The 16,671-nt window shown below is 38.4% G+C and overlaps 1 protein-coding gene across 1 annotated transcript; it reads left to right on the top strand.

Annotated features, from left to right (window-relative positions):
• The first annotated feature begins 928 nt into the window (after positions 1 to 928).
• RSL24D1 (ribosomal L24 domain containing 1) lies at positions 929 to 16,321 on the top strand. The gene is made up of 6 exons (XM_081158895.1): positions 929 to 1,666; positions 5,529 to 5,642; positions 7,352 to 7,424; positions 12,130 to 12,193; positions 12,892 to 12,977; positions 14,702 to 16,321. Exons 1-6 carry the CDS (start codon positions 1,586 to 1,588, stop codon positions 14,788 to 14,790), a joined length of 507 nt encoding a protein of 168 aa, XP_081015021.1. The 5' UTR covers positions 929 to 1,585; the 3' UTR covers positions 14,791 to 16,321.
• The last annotated feature ends 350 nt before the right edge of the window (positions 16,322 to 16,671 follow it).

Here is a 16,671-nt window from a genome sequence, read left to right as displayed (position 1 = left end):
TGTTCGGAGTGGGACCCCAAACTGGAATCCTATGTCATTATGTACACTTAAGTAAATTCCAGAGTAGCTGCAAATTCAACTGTGAAAAATGATCCTGTAAAAATAATGGAGAAAAATTATAAAAAACACTATCCAAAACCATAAAAGATTGGCTAAATCTGGATACATGCAAATAAAACATCTCCACATGGAAAAATGCTATAAGCAAAATTTAAAATATTGATAAATTAGGAAATAATTTCTAAGTATCAGTAGAGGGCTAATCTTAATACATAAAGTACTATTAAAAACCAACAACACAGTAGAAAACTGAAGAGTATAAACAGACAATTCAGAGAAAGGAAAGATTTCAACCATTTGGAAAGATTTCCAACTTGGTTCATAATTAAACGCAAGTTAAAAAATAGAAAAAAGCTAACTTTAGACTGTCAAAAATCACCTTTTATAAGGAGGCGGTGAAACAGGCATCTTATTGGTTGTTGATTGGTAAAAACTTTTGGAAGGCATTCAGTATTATTTACCAAATTTTAAAACTGTGCATATCCTCTGATCCAGCAGTTCTATATAAACCTTTTTTTTTTTTTTTTTTTTAAAAAAGTGTATCGGTATAGATGGTAATTATGCCAAAAGATGGGGAACATGTTTATCCGTAGGCAACCAGTTAGAATACCTCCATACAGTTGCACATAACTAGGAAAAAGAATGCTATGCGTTCGTTGATGATGAAGTGTGTACTGAATGCTTGTTTATGAGCCAGGACCGATTCCAGGTACTGGGGATACGTCTGTAAACAAAAAGACAAACACCTCTGCCCTCAGGGAGCTCACCTGGCAACGAGGGGAGAGAGAACGCAGAAAGCGTGACTGGGATGCTTATTAGCGTTATGAAGAAGAGAGAGTGGGGACAGGCGCCGGAAGCTCTCCGGCTCGTCGTGAAAGGGACGGACTGTCCCTGGGAGGCGCGCGGGAGCCCTGGGGAAGCAACCTGTTTCCCGCGGAGACGTTGGGTTCTGTGTTTGTTTCTGTCACATACGTATGCCGTTTACAGCGGGCAGGAGCAGAGGTGGAGAACACCGCTACAAGTTTTTAAAAATTGCTGGTAAAGTCCACCGAGCCTCCGAGACAGCGGCTCCGGTTGCAGGGCCCCAAGCGGCGGAGGTTCCGCGGCGGACGCCGGGCGGGGGGGCCGGGGCCGGGGCTGGGTCGGAAACGAGCTCGCAGGCACAGCCCGACGCGGGCAGCGCCCTCTGAGCGCCAAGCGCAAACCTACCACGTCACAGGGTACGGGAGGGAGGAAAGCCAGGCGCCGCGGGACGGCGGCTGCGGCGGGCAGCGCTGAGCCACGCTCCGCTCTCCCGGAGACCCGGCGGCTAGGCTGACGCTGCAGCTCTGCGCCTGCGCCAAAAGACTGTGTTTCCGCCGGCGCGGCCGCACGGAGGCGCTGTCAGTTCGGGTCGCTCTCCAGGGGCCCGCCGGAGCCAGGACGCTCGCCCCGGAACGCCGGAGAGAATCACTTCCTGTGACGGGGCTACGTCACTTCCTTTCAAGTTCGGCGTTTTCGTGGCGGCTCCCCACGCGCGTCCAGCATGCGTATAGAAAAGTGTTACTTCTGTTCTGGGCCCATATACCCGGGCCACGGCATGATGTTCGTCCGCAACGACTGCAAGGTGAGGGGGCCGGGGCCGGGGCCGGGGCCAGGGCGCTCCCGCGGGCCTGAGAGCTGGCCCGCTCGGCGTTCCGAGCCCGCGGGGTTCAGCCGGGATCCCCGCGTGCACCTGAGAGACGGAGGCTTTGCGACGAGCTCAGGCCTCGACCTCCCGCTTGGGGCCTTTCTGCTTGCGGGCGTCCGGAACAGAGCTGGTCACCTGGCCACCCTGGGCGAGGTTGGTTGCGGCAGGGTTAGCAGCGAGCCCAGCCGGCCCCGGCGGGGACCCTGGGGCCTGTCGGGCAGTGCGGCCCCTCCGCGTGGGCACGGTCTTCAGTTGGGTAGACTTTGTTGAACGCGTGGCGGGTCAGGCGTCGTCGCTCAGGTGCGTAGCACAGAGATGAGTAAGACTGGGGACTGTCCACTGTGTGTAGAGGGTCATAGGAATGTTGTATGTAGCTTAATGGGAGACGGAGGTAGTATCGGAGGTGAGTTGGGGAGGGTCGTATATGCAGAGGCTTAGAAAGGAGATGACATTTATCCTGGATCTTGAATTTTGCATGAGCAAGTGTGGAGAGGGCATTCTAGGTGGAAGTTCAGTGAACAGTTTTAAGAAAAGGCACGGAATGAAGCGGTCACGCCTCTGTATTGTGGATGGTGATAGAGGCTTGGGGTAGGACTATAAATACATAAGGCTATATGCAAAAAGATTAGTCTATAAATATAAGATACACACATATAGATATACCTTAAGACCTGGTCGTGAAAGAGTTTGTGAATAATGCGTGAATTTGCCTTCTATTAGAATGAAACTTATTCCTCTGTTTCTTTAGCACATTGTTTCTCAGAATTTGACGTCTTATTTTGCTTCTGATCACTGGGCACATATAAAAGATACAGATTTCTGGCTTCTACCAGATCCACTGAATTGGAAAATCACCCCTAGGAGGTGATTTTGACATGCTGAAGAATTACAGTTCCTACTTCATTGCCTCATCTCTCTATTATAGATGGAAGATACTGAGCTCATTAATTTAGGAGCAAGGGTTCTTACTGAAGGTGAGGGGCCAAAGCTATGTTTGGGGACTTAGAAGAGCATGTAGAAGATTTTGAATACCTGTTCTCAGGAACATGATAAAGAAATTTGTAAAATGAGTCATTGTCAGGTTGGAGTCAAATTCACAGTGAGGAATATGGCTTTGTAGATGGTCTGGTCATCATGATTTTATGGTTTTTGTCCAGCAATGCTTGTCAGTTGGCTGTTGGGATTAGAACAACAGATTGTGGGAGCTACTTAGAGTTGAGTGTTGATCTGGCAGACACTTGGGAAATTGGAGTTGATGAGGAAGTCTATGTTCCTAGCAAGGACAGGGGAGACCAGTGGATCCAGAGCAAATTGATTGGGGAAATAAGCAGTGGAAACCCTGAAGCACTAATGAAGAAAGAGTACAGACATACCCTAAGAGATACTGTAGGTTCGGTGCCCGAACACCACAATAAAGTGAGTCGTAACCTTTTTGCTGGTGGAGGGCCTTCCTTCAGTTTGTAAAAAATGCAGCACCTGGTAAGTGCCATAAAGTGAAGTGCAATAAAACGAGATATGCCTGTGTCTCATTTATCTGTGTTGATGAATCCCAAATATGTATCTCCTTAGCTCCACGTCTGAATTTTCCACTTGACAGGATAATCCTGTTTGTACCTAACAGTGAGCCCACTGAAAGAAAGTTCCTTATTTCGGATCATTTTGCTCTGAGTTAATACCACTGTCATCTGCTAGACAGTTTTGCTATAAATGTAAGAGTCATCTTTGAATCTTGCACCTTTTGTATCTAGTTACTAAGAGTGCTATTCATTCTGCCTTTGCAAAGGATAGTGGAGTCTTTGCTCTCTTTCTGTTTTCCTGCCCCGGTTCCAGGTTAGGCACTTGTCTCTTTTCTAGCCTCTTAACTGGTCTTTCTGCCTTTATGCTCTTAGCTTTTGAGACCATCTTTCATAGAGAATTCCCCTCTTAAACTTCTTGGGCAGCTTCTTAAAGGTGGAATTAGTGATAATGCTCCATAATTTCACATAGTCTGCAAACAGGAAAAATACATACACCCTTAATGAGTGCTTAATAAATGTTGAATTAGTGGAATAAGAAAGGGCTGCAGGACTTTGAGTGAGGTGTGATTAGATAGATCCTTTGCAGGTTGAAGACTGAGGATGATGCTAGAGTACTAGATTAAAAGGGAAACTTGAGTCTGTGAAGCTTTGTCTTACACAGTCCATCCACCACCTACCCCATGGTAGGTTTAATTACCTTATTGTGTGTGTCCGTATTACTTTATACATGATTATTTTATATAGCGTTATCCCATTTTTTTATATCCTAGCCTGATCGTAATCTCTCTTAATTACAAAGTGAGACTTTATCATACTTAGCTTGCTAGCCTAAGTTCTCAAGGAAGGGATTTGTGTTTTACTTACTTTTGTATCCCTAGCACCTAGTACAACATCAGACACATAGTAGATGCACCTTATTTGCTGATGGAATCCCCTTCCCATCTCCAATGACTGCAGTCTCTTAGATTCTTCATTGTACTCGTCAGATAACGGCTATTAGGTATGGAGTTCAAGTAGACTTCCCTGTAACTTCCCATTGGCTCATTTTGGAATTGAGGAAACCCAGGACAAGTTCAAATCCCTCATTAGAAATATCTCAGAAATGGGGATTTGTCTAGGAGTTATCTAGTAGGTATTAAAAATAGGAGGGTTTTATTTAAAAAGGTTATAATACTTTGGGCTGAAAATGCTCAAAGAAATTTTACTGATAATGGTTTCATAGTGAGTTACTCTAGGAGACTATAGTACTTATTTTCTATAGTTACGTTGAAATTAATTCAAAAATATAGACAAACTTTCACTCAAGTCTCTCAGAAAAGGGCTCTCCAGGAGGTATGGGCTTAGATCAGATTAACCTAGTATTGACCATTTCTAAGAAAAGTATGTCCTAGTATGTACAATGACCTGCTTCAAGTTCCCCATAGAACAAAGTGTAGATAAAATGACAAGTTTTTCGGTTTGTGATATATACAAGTATTACCTTGGCTTACCTAGTTTGAAATGTTTACACCTCATTTTGACATATTTTTAAAAACGGGTAACATCTAGGTGTGACAATTTAACTCAGAAAATTACTTTTTCTCTTCATATTCTAGTAACACACAAATTGTAATGTGTTCTAAGACAAAAGTAACAAAATAATGCATTTTAGACTTACACAATGAGTCCCAATAAGCCATTTCAGGAGCACATTGCGGTATTACTGAGGCATCATTAAATTGCAGGCAATATTAAGGGATCACATCATTTAGGATGAAGGTAGAGAATTAAGGTAATGACGAATCTTCCTAGTAGATTTTAGAAAACAAATCTATAGCCAGTTTTAGTTGCTTTCTGAAATTATTTTGTGCAAGGATGTAAAGAACCAAAGGAGATTTCAGAAAGTAGTTTGATGAAACTTACCCCCACTGAGGTATATAGAAAGTGAATTTTGAGAATTAATCTGAAATGGGAAGTGATTTAAATAAATGACTTTCATTAGAACTATTCCTGATTCAAGATCATTATAGGGTTTTTACTGTTATTTTATAAAAATGGTAGTTTTTAACTGTATTTTCAGGGCCCCCCAGCTTTTAGTTGTGATGAGGCTTGATAGTAAAAAAATAGTTCAATTTCCATTTAATCTGACACATCCACACATTTCTAAATGGTATTGTAAGTAGAAGCAATTGTGAGTCAGAAACATTGTCATTTCTCAGACTTTACAGTATATTTTGTCTGCGAGGGATAACGTCCTATGATATAAAATTTTTTAATATTGACTTCTATTTTAACTTTTGTAGGTGTTCAGGTTTTGTAAATCCAAGTGCCATAAAAACTTTAAAAAGAAGCGCAATCCTCGCAAGGTCAGGTGGACTAAAGCATTTCGTAAAGCAGCTGGTAAAGAGCTTACAGTGGTGAGTATAATTTTTACAGTGTAAAAATTTCAGGTTTTTTTGGGTGGGGGTGGGTTATGTGATTTAATTGACTATAACAAAGCTTCCTATAACATGATTGATGGGTGACTTACTTGTATTTGGTTATGGTAAAAATTCTCACATGATCCTAAAAACCATAAATCTGTAGAATTCTGAAAAGGAAAAAAATTTGTAATCCAGTTTGTAGAAGTGATTTTTCTTATTCTCAGAAAACTGTTTTTAGCTTTTGAAAAGAAAGGGGAAAATCATTTAAATGGATTGGGGTGAAGTTGGAAATTGCTACTTAGGGATTTTGAGAGGAAGTTAAGAGATTCATTAAAGGATTCCTGAACAGCAGTGAGGACTCAGATGAGATGTGTCATAGACTCACTTATCAGTTTATGGATTTTCTTAGCAGGACTTTGTGTCTGAGAGCAGAGAAATTAGTTCATAGTATTGGTGTGTGGAGGAATAGTGGGGATGAGGGAATTTCACTTGTGAGCCCCTGTCATCATATTGCTGCTATTCCTGAATTGGTCATAAGGATCTGGGGAAGCATGTCCACATTCAGCCCCTGCAGAGGAAGGAGATAATCACTGCAGCACAGGCTACCCTTGAGGGAGGAAGATCTAAACTGTCCCCTCCCTCCATGACTTCCTCTTCCCCCAAACCCATGATTTCTTTCCCATCTCCCTACTCCTTAAAGGCAGTATCTAAGCAATTGCCATGAAGCCCTTTGCTGGCTTCCTTAACACCAGAGGTTTTCACTGAATGTAATGAATATTGTTTTGACAAGATGCAAGGCCAAATTACAATTACTGTTACAAAACTGATTTTCAGTATGGATGAGAAGATACAGGCACCTCAGATGTAGGTGGCAACTGTATGAGTGAAGAAAGGATGCCAGCTCCAGTCATTTGCTGGTGACCATGTCATTGCTGATGTTATTGTGATAGAGTTGTGTGTATTATAAATTAACTAGCCAGATACAGAGGTAGTGCTGTTCCATATGTCTCTGTTGGGTAGATTTGGAAACCAAGAAATACCTGTAGTTTTTCCAGAATTGTTTTGCATGTTTTAAGATAAATGGGATTATTAACTGTCAAAACACCAACTACATTTAGAAGGGACCTGAAAATTTCAGGGCAAAGCTTATGCCATGTAGAGTAGCACTACATTGATTTGAAGATGTGTAGTTTCATACCTTTATGCTATAATACAAAGGTGTATAGGTCTTCAAATGTATAAGCATGGTAGGTACTTAGGTTGAACCACATGAAATTCTCAATGTTTTACTCTTGATCTATATAAAAAAATAGTAAGTTCATATGGTTCAGCCTGATAGAAAGTTTTCTGGCTGTGACTCTCTAGGAATAGGAAATTAGGGGAGCTTTTTCAATTTGTTTATAATCCCCATGATTGTTATATGCCTCTTCTGGGGGGTGGGGGTTGAACTCTCCCCTCCCCTCCCCTCCCCTCCCCTTGAGAATCACTCAGATATAGAGAAATGTTTTCAGTAGGGCTGCCTTATATATCATGGTGTGTAAAAGAGAAAAGGTTTGAAAATTTGTACTTCTGGGATCACCCCAGGGGAATCTTAACGTGTGTCCATAGTTTAATACACTTGGGATGCTTGTGAAAAAGAGAATAAATTTATGAAATGTTTCCTTTGTACCTCTGTAAAAACTATATTTTTCCCTCTCTTACAGGATAATTCATTTGAATTTGAAAAACGTAGAAATGAACCCGTCAAATACCAGCGAGAGCTGTGGAATAAAACGAGTAAGTCACAGGGAATGCCAGGAATTTTCAGGAGAATGTGGTTGGGGATAGTACCAAAACTTTAATGTCACTTTGTTATTTAAATATTAAATTACTTCTCTTTTTTATTAGTTAGCTTTTATTTTCTTATACTTTTAATGATTCTTTTGTATTTGTGTCTTATTACAAGCTACCCAAAATCCTTTCCAGAAGTAGCTGATGTGTCTATTATAAAAATAATGTAATTATTAAATTTGATGTTATTTAAAGTGTCCAAACATAAAACATCCAAAAATCTGAAGAAGAAAAAAGATAAGAGAATATCTTGTTGGATGAGTGTGGCATAGTTAAAATATACACAAAACCTAGTGCACTTTACAAGTTTAGATAATTTGATTTAGGGATATAAACAGTGTATTCTATATACCTTATAAAATTGAGTGCTTTGGTAAAATTGAAAAGTGCAGCACTTAAGGTGATAATTATAAATTTTCTATCAGAACTTCTAAGTGCTTAACTTAGGTAAAGGAAGCTATAGGTTACGGAAATTAAAAGCAATAATATCTTGTCTTTGTTTTTACTGAAGTAGGCAGAGACTGACAAAAAGCCCACGTGTAGTAAAATTGAGTTTTTAGCCTAGCTCGTAGATTCGAGAGAGAGAGAGAGAGAGAGAGAGAGAGAGAGAGAGAGAGAGAGAGAGAGAGAGAGAGAGAGAGAGAGAGAGAGAGAGAGAGAGAGAGAGAGAGAGAGAGAGAGAGAGAGTGTGTGTGTGTGTGTGTGTGTGTGTGTGTGTGTGTGTGTGTGTGTGTGTGTGTGTGTGTGTGTGTGTGTGTGTGTGTGTGTGTGTGTGTGTGTGTGTGTGTGTGTGTGTGTGTGTGTGTGTGTGTGTGTGTGTGTGTGTGTGTGTGTGTGTGTGTGTGTGTGTGTGTGTGTGTGTGTGTGTGTGTGTGTGTGTGTGTGTGTGTGTGTGTGTGTGTGTGTGTGTGTTGAGGCCCCTGGCTCTGCCTTTCTCCCCACTGTGGAGTCTTTAGCCATTTCTAGCCTTGTGTTGAGAGTGATGTAGTTTGTTAACTAGAAGTCCCTAACACTTAGAATTCTATAAACTTTTTTCCTCTGTTAATGGAGCACAGACAGGGCATCCCTTTCAACACCTTTTCCTCAGGCAGTCACAAGACTTGAAAAGTTGTGGGCCTTTGTGGTGGTATTTGACACCCTCTAAAGCTTTACCTTCCTGAACTGTGTGGAGAAATCAGTCCAGTTTTAGAATTGGCTGTTGCACACACCACTAAGTATTCTGCCCCTTGGTGTTTTCTTTTTTCTTCCTTTAAAAAATTTTTTTAGACATTTTAAAAATTTTGTTTTGTAATTAGAGGAAGAGCTTTTCTGAAAAGCAGTTGGTTTTGTTGGGTTTATTTGGTAAGGAAATCACAATGATTCAAACTCAAGGATTTCTAAAGAGATTAATAACTTCATAGGATTTTTTTTTTATTGTGATATAATTGCCATATAACACTATATTAGTTTCAGCTGTACAACATAATGATTTGATATTTGTATATGTTGAGAAATGATCACAACAGCAAGTCTAGTTAACATCCGTCACCTCACATAGTTACACATTTTTCATAGGATTCTTAAATTGATCCCAAAAGGCACTCTTGTCAAGGACATTATTGGAATATCCTAAAGCAATTCTGGACCCCATAGAGTTTTAATTCATTTTGGTCTTTATTTTCTCTTTTGTTACTACCTGAAGGTAGTAGCTGCATATCACCCTGACATGTTTTATTTAGTGGTTAATCAGGTTGATGTTGAAACTGAGGTGCATATCTTGTTTTAGTCATATGTGGATATTCAGTTACTATGACCCTCCATGCTGGTTTTGTGTTATTTACATTGATTGCTAGAAATACTGTTGTGTTCTGTAAGACTTCATATACTTTAGCAATAAGCCCTAACTCTAGCCTGCAAAGATGACGAGGATGCACATAGTCCCTGTCCTCTCAGTGCATTTTACTGGGTACTCCTATTTCATCACTTCTATTTGGTGGTAATTGGTTCGGGTATGATTACCGTCTTATTCCCTTGCCCCGCTCATTTATACTCTGCAAGTTCTGTAAGAAGTGGTGTTCTATTGAGTACTTTTTCCCTGCACAGGTCTCGTTTTCCTTACATATTGGGATCTTAAAAATAGACTTTCCAAAGATCTGGGTAGACAGTATGAGTTGTTTGGAACTTAAAACTACTTCCTGCTGGCTTATACAGTTAATAATAGCTATTAGTAGTGTTCCAGAACAAAATATTATTCCTCTAAAAGATTTCTTGATTCCCCACACTCCTTATTTTAATATTCGCTTGTCTATAAACTAGCCTATTGACAATAGTTTTATATTTATTGCTTACATTTTCAAATTGTGTGAAGGTGTGGACTGAGCAACCTTTGTTAAGATGCTGACATCCACAGAAACAGCAGTAGGAGAACTTTAAAAGCAGTAATAATAGGAAGAATAATTTGTATTTTATCCATAATATGTCTCTGTATTGCAGGTCAATTTTTCATATTTGTCAGATGCTTTTTATGTTTAAGATTTTTTGGTTTTCTGAAATATCCAGAAATGCAGTCTTATTCTTAGAAAGGATTTACCTGCCACCTGTGTGTTTATTTCCCTTGTGAGTAACTTTGGGGTATGGAAATGCTTCTGAATTCTAGAACTTGCCCTTACAGTTTGTTGCTGAAAGGCAAAGAAAGAAGGAAAAAAGTTACATATCAAGCATGCAGGGTGGGGCAAAAGTAGGTTTATAGTTGTGAGTATGTGAAACGCAGAGTTTATTCTGCTTTATTATTGCTTTTTAATTATTGTGTTATTTTCCATACAAACAACTGTAAACTTTTGCCCCATCCTGTATTATTAATTCTGAGCCACAGCATGTGCAGAGTTAGAGTTGACATTGTCTTAGAGTTATTTACATAAACATCATCTTAATGCCAGAGGCACCATAGGGCCTTCTGGGGGATCTTATTGAAATGCAGATCTGAAACAGTGTGTCTGGATGGGGTCTAAGATTTTGCATTTCTAACAAACTCCCATTAATGCCAATGTTGCTGGTCCCCAGCCTACACTTTAAAAAAAAGTTTTTATTTTGACATAATTTCAAACTAAACAGGAGTGGCAGGAGTAGAATTCTCTAATACCCTTCATCTAGATTCCTGAATGTTAATATTCTATTAAATTTGCCTTTGCCTTTTCTTTTTTCCTCTCCTCTCTCTCTTCCTTTCTTCAGTAATTTTTTTCTGAACTGTTTAAGTTGCATAAATGCGCTCCTGTGTCCCTAAATAGCTTAATATGTATTTCCTAAAAATAGAACATTCTCTCATAGAACCACCATGCAGTTATTAGAATCAAGAAATTAACATTGATAGAGTAGTATCATTTAATCTTAGACCTGTTTAGATTTCTCTAATTGTCTCAATATCTTTTATGCCAAAAGTTGTTAGAATAGTACATGTCATGTCTCTTTAGTCTCTTTCAATTTGGAATAGTTTCTGAGTTTGTTTTCATATTTCATGACATTGACCATTTTGAAGAATATAGGCCAGGTGTTTGGTTAAAATTCCTTAATTGGGTTAGATAATGTACATTTGGCAGGAACACCATTGACATGATGTGGAGTTTTTGTCACTGTCCTGTGAGGAGGCACCTGCTGTTCATTAATCCTGTTACTGGCAGTGCTAACTTTGATCTTTGGTTAAGGGGGTATCTGCCAGGTTTCTACACTATAAAGTTCATGTTTTGCCCTTTGTCACTAATTAGTGTATTGTGGGGAGATACTTTAAGACTGAATATCTTGCTATTCTTCAGCTCCACAGACTATACTTTAAGAAGCTAGATTGGGAGTATGCTGTTGGGTGTGGTAGCCACTTAGCCACAGGGTCTGCTGAGCACGGAAATGTGGCTGGTCTGCATCGAGATGTGCTGTAAATATAAAATACATGTGGTTTTTGAAGACTTACTATGAAAACAAGCATAAAATGTCTCAGTAACAATTTTTTATATTGATTACATCTTGAAATGACAATATTCTGGATATGTTGGGTGAAACAAAATATATCATTAAATTTAATTTTGACCTGTTCCCTTTTTTTCTCTTTAATGTGGCTGCTAGAAATTTAAAATTGTATATGTGGTGTATCTTATGTTGGACAGTGCTGATATAAGTACTAGAGCCTAGTTGGACTCATCTCCTGTACACATTTTCCAAAGCAGTTGGATTTTAGTGGTTGAGAATGTGGCAAATTGATTGACTGGTTCATTTTACCAGTATTCATAATGTGCAGATTATATCCCAGATACTTGAAGAAAACCTGGTCTTTATGACTGGAAAGGTACTGTCTTTTATTTATTATGGAGGTCACAAGCTAAGAATGGGATTAGTTGCTAATTCTCTGTAGAATAAAATTTGAAAAGCATTGGGTTCCTTCATCATAGAAGGAAAATTTAGTAGCAAAAGCTTTTGCAAAATAAAAGTTAGAGAAGTGATAGCTTGTAAAAGATAGTTAACAGTGATATCAGCAAAGGGTACTACCTTCCTCAGCTGTTTAAGTTGGGATTTTTAGAAATGAATTTTTTGTTTACTCAGTTTATAAATCAGAATAAAGAGTAAGGTGATTGTTAAAGCTCTTGCTTGAATGTGAATAATTGGCTAACTCTTATGAATTTCTCTCTAGTCGATGCAATGAAGAGAGTTGAAGAGATCAAACAGAAACGCCAAGCTAAATTTATAATGAACAGGTATGACTGTATGTACCGAGTAACTTTTGCAAAAATAATTACTAGTACACATGTAGAGGCGCTTTCTTCCCACATAACTTCAGACTTACAAAAACCAGCAAGGCTAGTATAAAGAACTCTTGTATATTCTATTAGCAGTTTTCCATATTTACTTTAATTCTTGTCTCTTTGGCAGTCCATCATAGAAAAGAAGCATGCCCCAACAACTTCTGACTTTAAAAGATTGTTAAAGCGCCACAGAAAAAGGGCCTAAATGTTTGAGAATAAGTCTGTTAGTTTTTTTGTTGAATGTCTTATGAGTTTGTGCTCTTGTAATTACTGAATGATTAAAGAAATTAAGTAACAGAGACTCTTCTCTGTTTGAGAAAAGATCTAGGCTGTAGAAAAGATTTGCACTACGTGTGTATACTAGACATTGATCTCTGAGATTTAATTTCTTGCTTCAGTCTCATTCCTTCATTCACTCCACAAATATATATTGAATCCTCAGTTTATTTCCATTTGGGCACTAGGGATACAATGAATGAACAGGTTCTCAGTGTAGGAATCCTATTTAAGTTAATTGGGAACTAGAAAATAATTGAGTTCCCACTCCTCATCAGTATGGCTTATTTATTAATAAATTTTATTTTTAAAAATTTGAATTAATGTCTAAAGTTTTAGTAACTGAAATTTTGGCCTTAATGGTTTTACCCTAGGTTGAAGAAAAATAAGGAATTACAGAAAGCTCAGGACATCAGAGAAGTCAAGCAAAACATCCATCTCATCCGGGCCCCTTTTGCATGTAAGTGATGCATTGCATAGGAGTTCTCTGCTTTAAATAGAGAGGTGAAAAAATCTACATTTTTGTGGTCTATGTAATTGGGTATCAACCAGCTTTTTAAGGGTATTTTTCATGTAAATGTTATCTCAGTATTTATGATATAACTTGGTAAAAAAATATAATTTATTCAGTGTATATTCCAGTTTCAGTCCATTTTTCACATGTTTTTTTCTCTCCTTAATAAAATCCTGTTTTATGTAAGGTAACTCTCTAAGTTAATCAAAATGAGTTGAGTAATAATTTCATAGATTTTTTTGTTGTTGTTAATCCTCACCCAAGGATATTTTTTCCATTGATTTTTAGAGAGAGTGGAAGGGAGGGAGAAAGGAAGGGAGGGAAAGAGACATCCAGTGGTTGCCTTCTACACACCCCTGACCAGGGCCGGGATCAAACCTGCAACCCAGGTACATGCCCTTGACCGGGGATCAAACCCAAGACCCTTTGGTGCTCGTGCTGACCCTTTAACCACTAAGCCGCACCAGCCAGGACTTTCTTAGATAATTTTGCCTCATACCTGTTTTTAGTAAAGGACAGTGTTCTGTCTTAGATTGGTTCTCAGACTGTGTGGTATGGGAATTACTTGGGGATCTTAGCATAAATACAGAGGCTCAGGCCCTTTGAATCTGGGCCTCTGGTCTTTAAGTAGTTCTGTAGGCAATTCTGATAATGTAAGTGTGAGAACTATAGTTTTGTATTGAATCCTTCTCTTTGTGCTTATGTAACTTATTGATAGTCACTCATTTGGGCAATTGTCTGTGTGCATAGTTTCTTTTGTGGGGTTCGAGAAAACCAGTCTTCCTCAGCTGGCAGCAAGTACAGTCTGTCACATAAGGTACTTACTTATGCAGACTGCTTAAAGAGAGAGACATTTTGGTGAGATTTAGTCTAAGACTTGATTTCTGAATGATTCTGTGCCTAAACCTTAGTAAAGGTCAAATTCTGTAAGCACATGTTGAGTAGATTTTTGTTAAAGTTTCACCCTTGTGGTTTTTGTACCAAATTTTATTAAAAGAATAGAATTCTGGAGCATTTGTTTCACATACAGGTGATACAAACTGATGGCCAGAAAACAATAGGAATGAATCATTGTTATCTAAGTTTTTAGGTAAGCCTCTGAGGTTGGTAGTACAGTATTTGGAGCAGGGACCAAGGATCCATGAGGGCAAGGCTTCAAATTCCATCACTTTGACTTACTGGACTTACCAGCTGAGTGACCTTGGACAAGTTCATTTGTCTGTATGCCTCAACTTTTCTCATCTTTAAAATGCAGGTTGTACCCTGGCTAGGTGCTCGGTTGGTTAGGGTGTCATCCTGATATGCCAAGGCTGGTTAGATCCCTGGTCAGGGCACATATAAGAATCAGCCATTGAATTTGTAAATAAGTGGAACAAGAAATCAGTGTTCTCTCTCTCACACTCTCTCTCCCTCTCTTTCAAATTAGTAAATAAAAAAGTAAAATAAAATGCAGGTTGTTTTGATGGTGAAATGAACAAATGTAAGTAGAACACTTACTTAATGCATAGCATATTATAAGATCTTTGTAAGTTTATTTGCTATTCTTAAGTATCTTAGAAATGTCCAATGTATTTGAAAACATCCAAGATCTTTTATAAAGCATTGATGAGTTCCGTAAAGTCACACTGAATTGATAAAGTTTTTAAAAAATGTTTTTTTTTTTCCTTAAGGCAAAGGAAAGCAGCTGGAAGACAAAATGGTACAGAAACTACAAGAGGATGTGGACATGGAAGTTGTTTCTGACAATCCTACTGTTTAACCATTTCTATAAGCTCATTGGAAAATCTCCTTTAGAGACTTAGACTGAGTTACTGATGTATTTTTTACATAAGATGACTCAAATGAAAAGGTGACTAAAAACACATCTCTTCTACATTACTATCTGCAAAACACCAGGTAATATGGATGCTAGATTGCAGCTCAATGTTAAACCTTCACTGATAGATGTACTTAGGTAAATTATGAAAACTCTGAATACAAAGTGAATTGAGAACATAAAATTATTATGCCACTTGAGTAATGGCACCAGGGAGCATTTATGTAATAACTAATGACAAACATTCATGGCTAGTGATATATAAAATAAAATGTTCTTTGCAATAAAAATCTTCCCTTTATTAGCTTTATAGAAGGAGGGATATAACAGGGAACCAACAGTCTGTATGATAATTAGCCTCAAGTACTCATCTTTTGTTTTGATTTCAGTATTTCATGTTTTGGTTTATTAATGTCTTAGGAGTACATGATGGCCTCATATTGAAGCCTAATTCTTCTGGACTCTTTCGACCTGGTTTAACTGTTTGGAAAGGCAGTTGTGGATGTTGGTGAGAGAACTGAGTAGTCGTTTCTGAAATGGCACTCTTCTCTTTAATTGCACTTTGGAGAAATTCTAACTTGAGATTCCTGGTAGAATAAGCTTTATTTTTCCCGCTCAACAATGATTTAGCAGCAGAGGAATCCAGAGCCTTTAAATTTTTTTGGTGTGCTTTTCTTTTAAAAAGCTAATTGTTTTGGGGGAAATCAAATTATGGGTAGAATGTCTATACATTATTTGCACATAAAATCACTTCTGTAGTAAGTGCCTATTATTTAAAGGTACTAAACAAAGATAAAGTATCAATTGCTTGGAAGAAAATAACCTCACTCACATGTACTACTGAGGTAGGAGATATATTTAAAGACAAATATATACTTAATACTTCCTGTTTCTGTATTTTTACATTATTTACAAGTAAGTATGTTAAAAGTATTAAGTAACTCAGTTTTTATATGGTTATTTAAAATTCAAAAAGCTTAGGTAGAAATGTAAGAGGACCTGTGATGCTGGACCTGAACAAGTGCAGAGTGGTGCTCTAGACCAGCTGTCAGGAGACTTGGGAGCTACTTTTCTGCACCTGCCTCTAACTCTGTGTGACTTGTAGCCATTGATTTCCTCGCCTGTGAAATGAGGCTGGGATTGTAAATACATATGTAGAAGTTCTTTTCTGGGGCTGCAGCTCTATAGGCCTGTGATTTATAGAGTTAGCATTACTGAATCAGGACAGTTGCCTTCTTCTGGCCTCTATTTTTTCTGATGAGAAGTCAGTGAACAGTCTTATTGGTGTTCCCTTATACATGACAACATACATGACATATTTCTCTTGATGGTTTCAACATTTTCTGTGTCTGGATTTTATCATTTTTACAATGATATGTCTGGGTGTGAGTCCTTGAGTTTATCCTACTTGGAATTTGTTGACCTTGAATGTGTAGATTAATAATTTTTATTAAATATGGGAAATTTATAGCTATCTTATTGGTTCTCTTTCTCTGGAGCACCCTAACACTCATACCATCCACCTTTTGTGGAATTTTGCTGCTGCAGATAATTCTCAGATTTGGCTCTCTCCAAATGATTAAGAGGCTGAGCCTCAGGACAAATTTCAGTAGTCATTCACGGTTTCTTCCACCTTTCAAACTGATAAATGTGGATTAAAAAATAAATTGTAAAAGTAAAACAAGTTTTTATTCTTTACAGCTGCATTTAACTCAGAACTACCATGAGACCAAAATATTCTAAGAATACATACAAATCAAACACCATAAGGCCACAGTTAAATAATATTAAACAATTTGCCAGAAATATTTAGATGAATTCACA

This window comes from Miniopterus schreibersii (assembly GCF_964146895.1).
Source record: "Miniopterus schreibersii genome assembly, chromosome: 1".
Classification (NCBI taxonomy): domain Eukaryota; kingdom Metazoa; phylum Chordata; class Mammalia; order Chiroptera; family Miniopteridae; genus Miniopterus; species Miniopterus schreibersii.
This window is presented reverse-complemented; position numbering and strand designations above follow the sequence as displayed.

Coding starts and splice junctions, on each gene's coding strand:
- RSL24D1 (XM_081158895.1), top strand. CDS start 1,586: ATGCGTATAGAAAAGTGTTACTTCTGTTCTGGGCCCATATACCCGGGC. Junction 7,425..12,129: donor AGAGCTGTGGAATAAAACGA/GTAAGTCACAGG, acceptor ATTTCTCTCTAG/TCGATGCAATGAAGAGAGTT. Junction 12,194..12,891: donor GCTAAATTTATAATGAACAG/GTATGACTGTAT, acceptor GTTTTACCCTAG/GTTGAAGAAAAATAAGGAAT.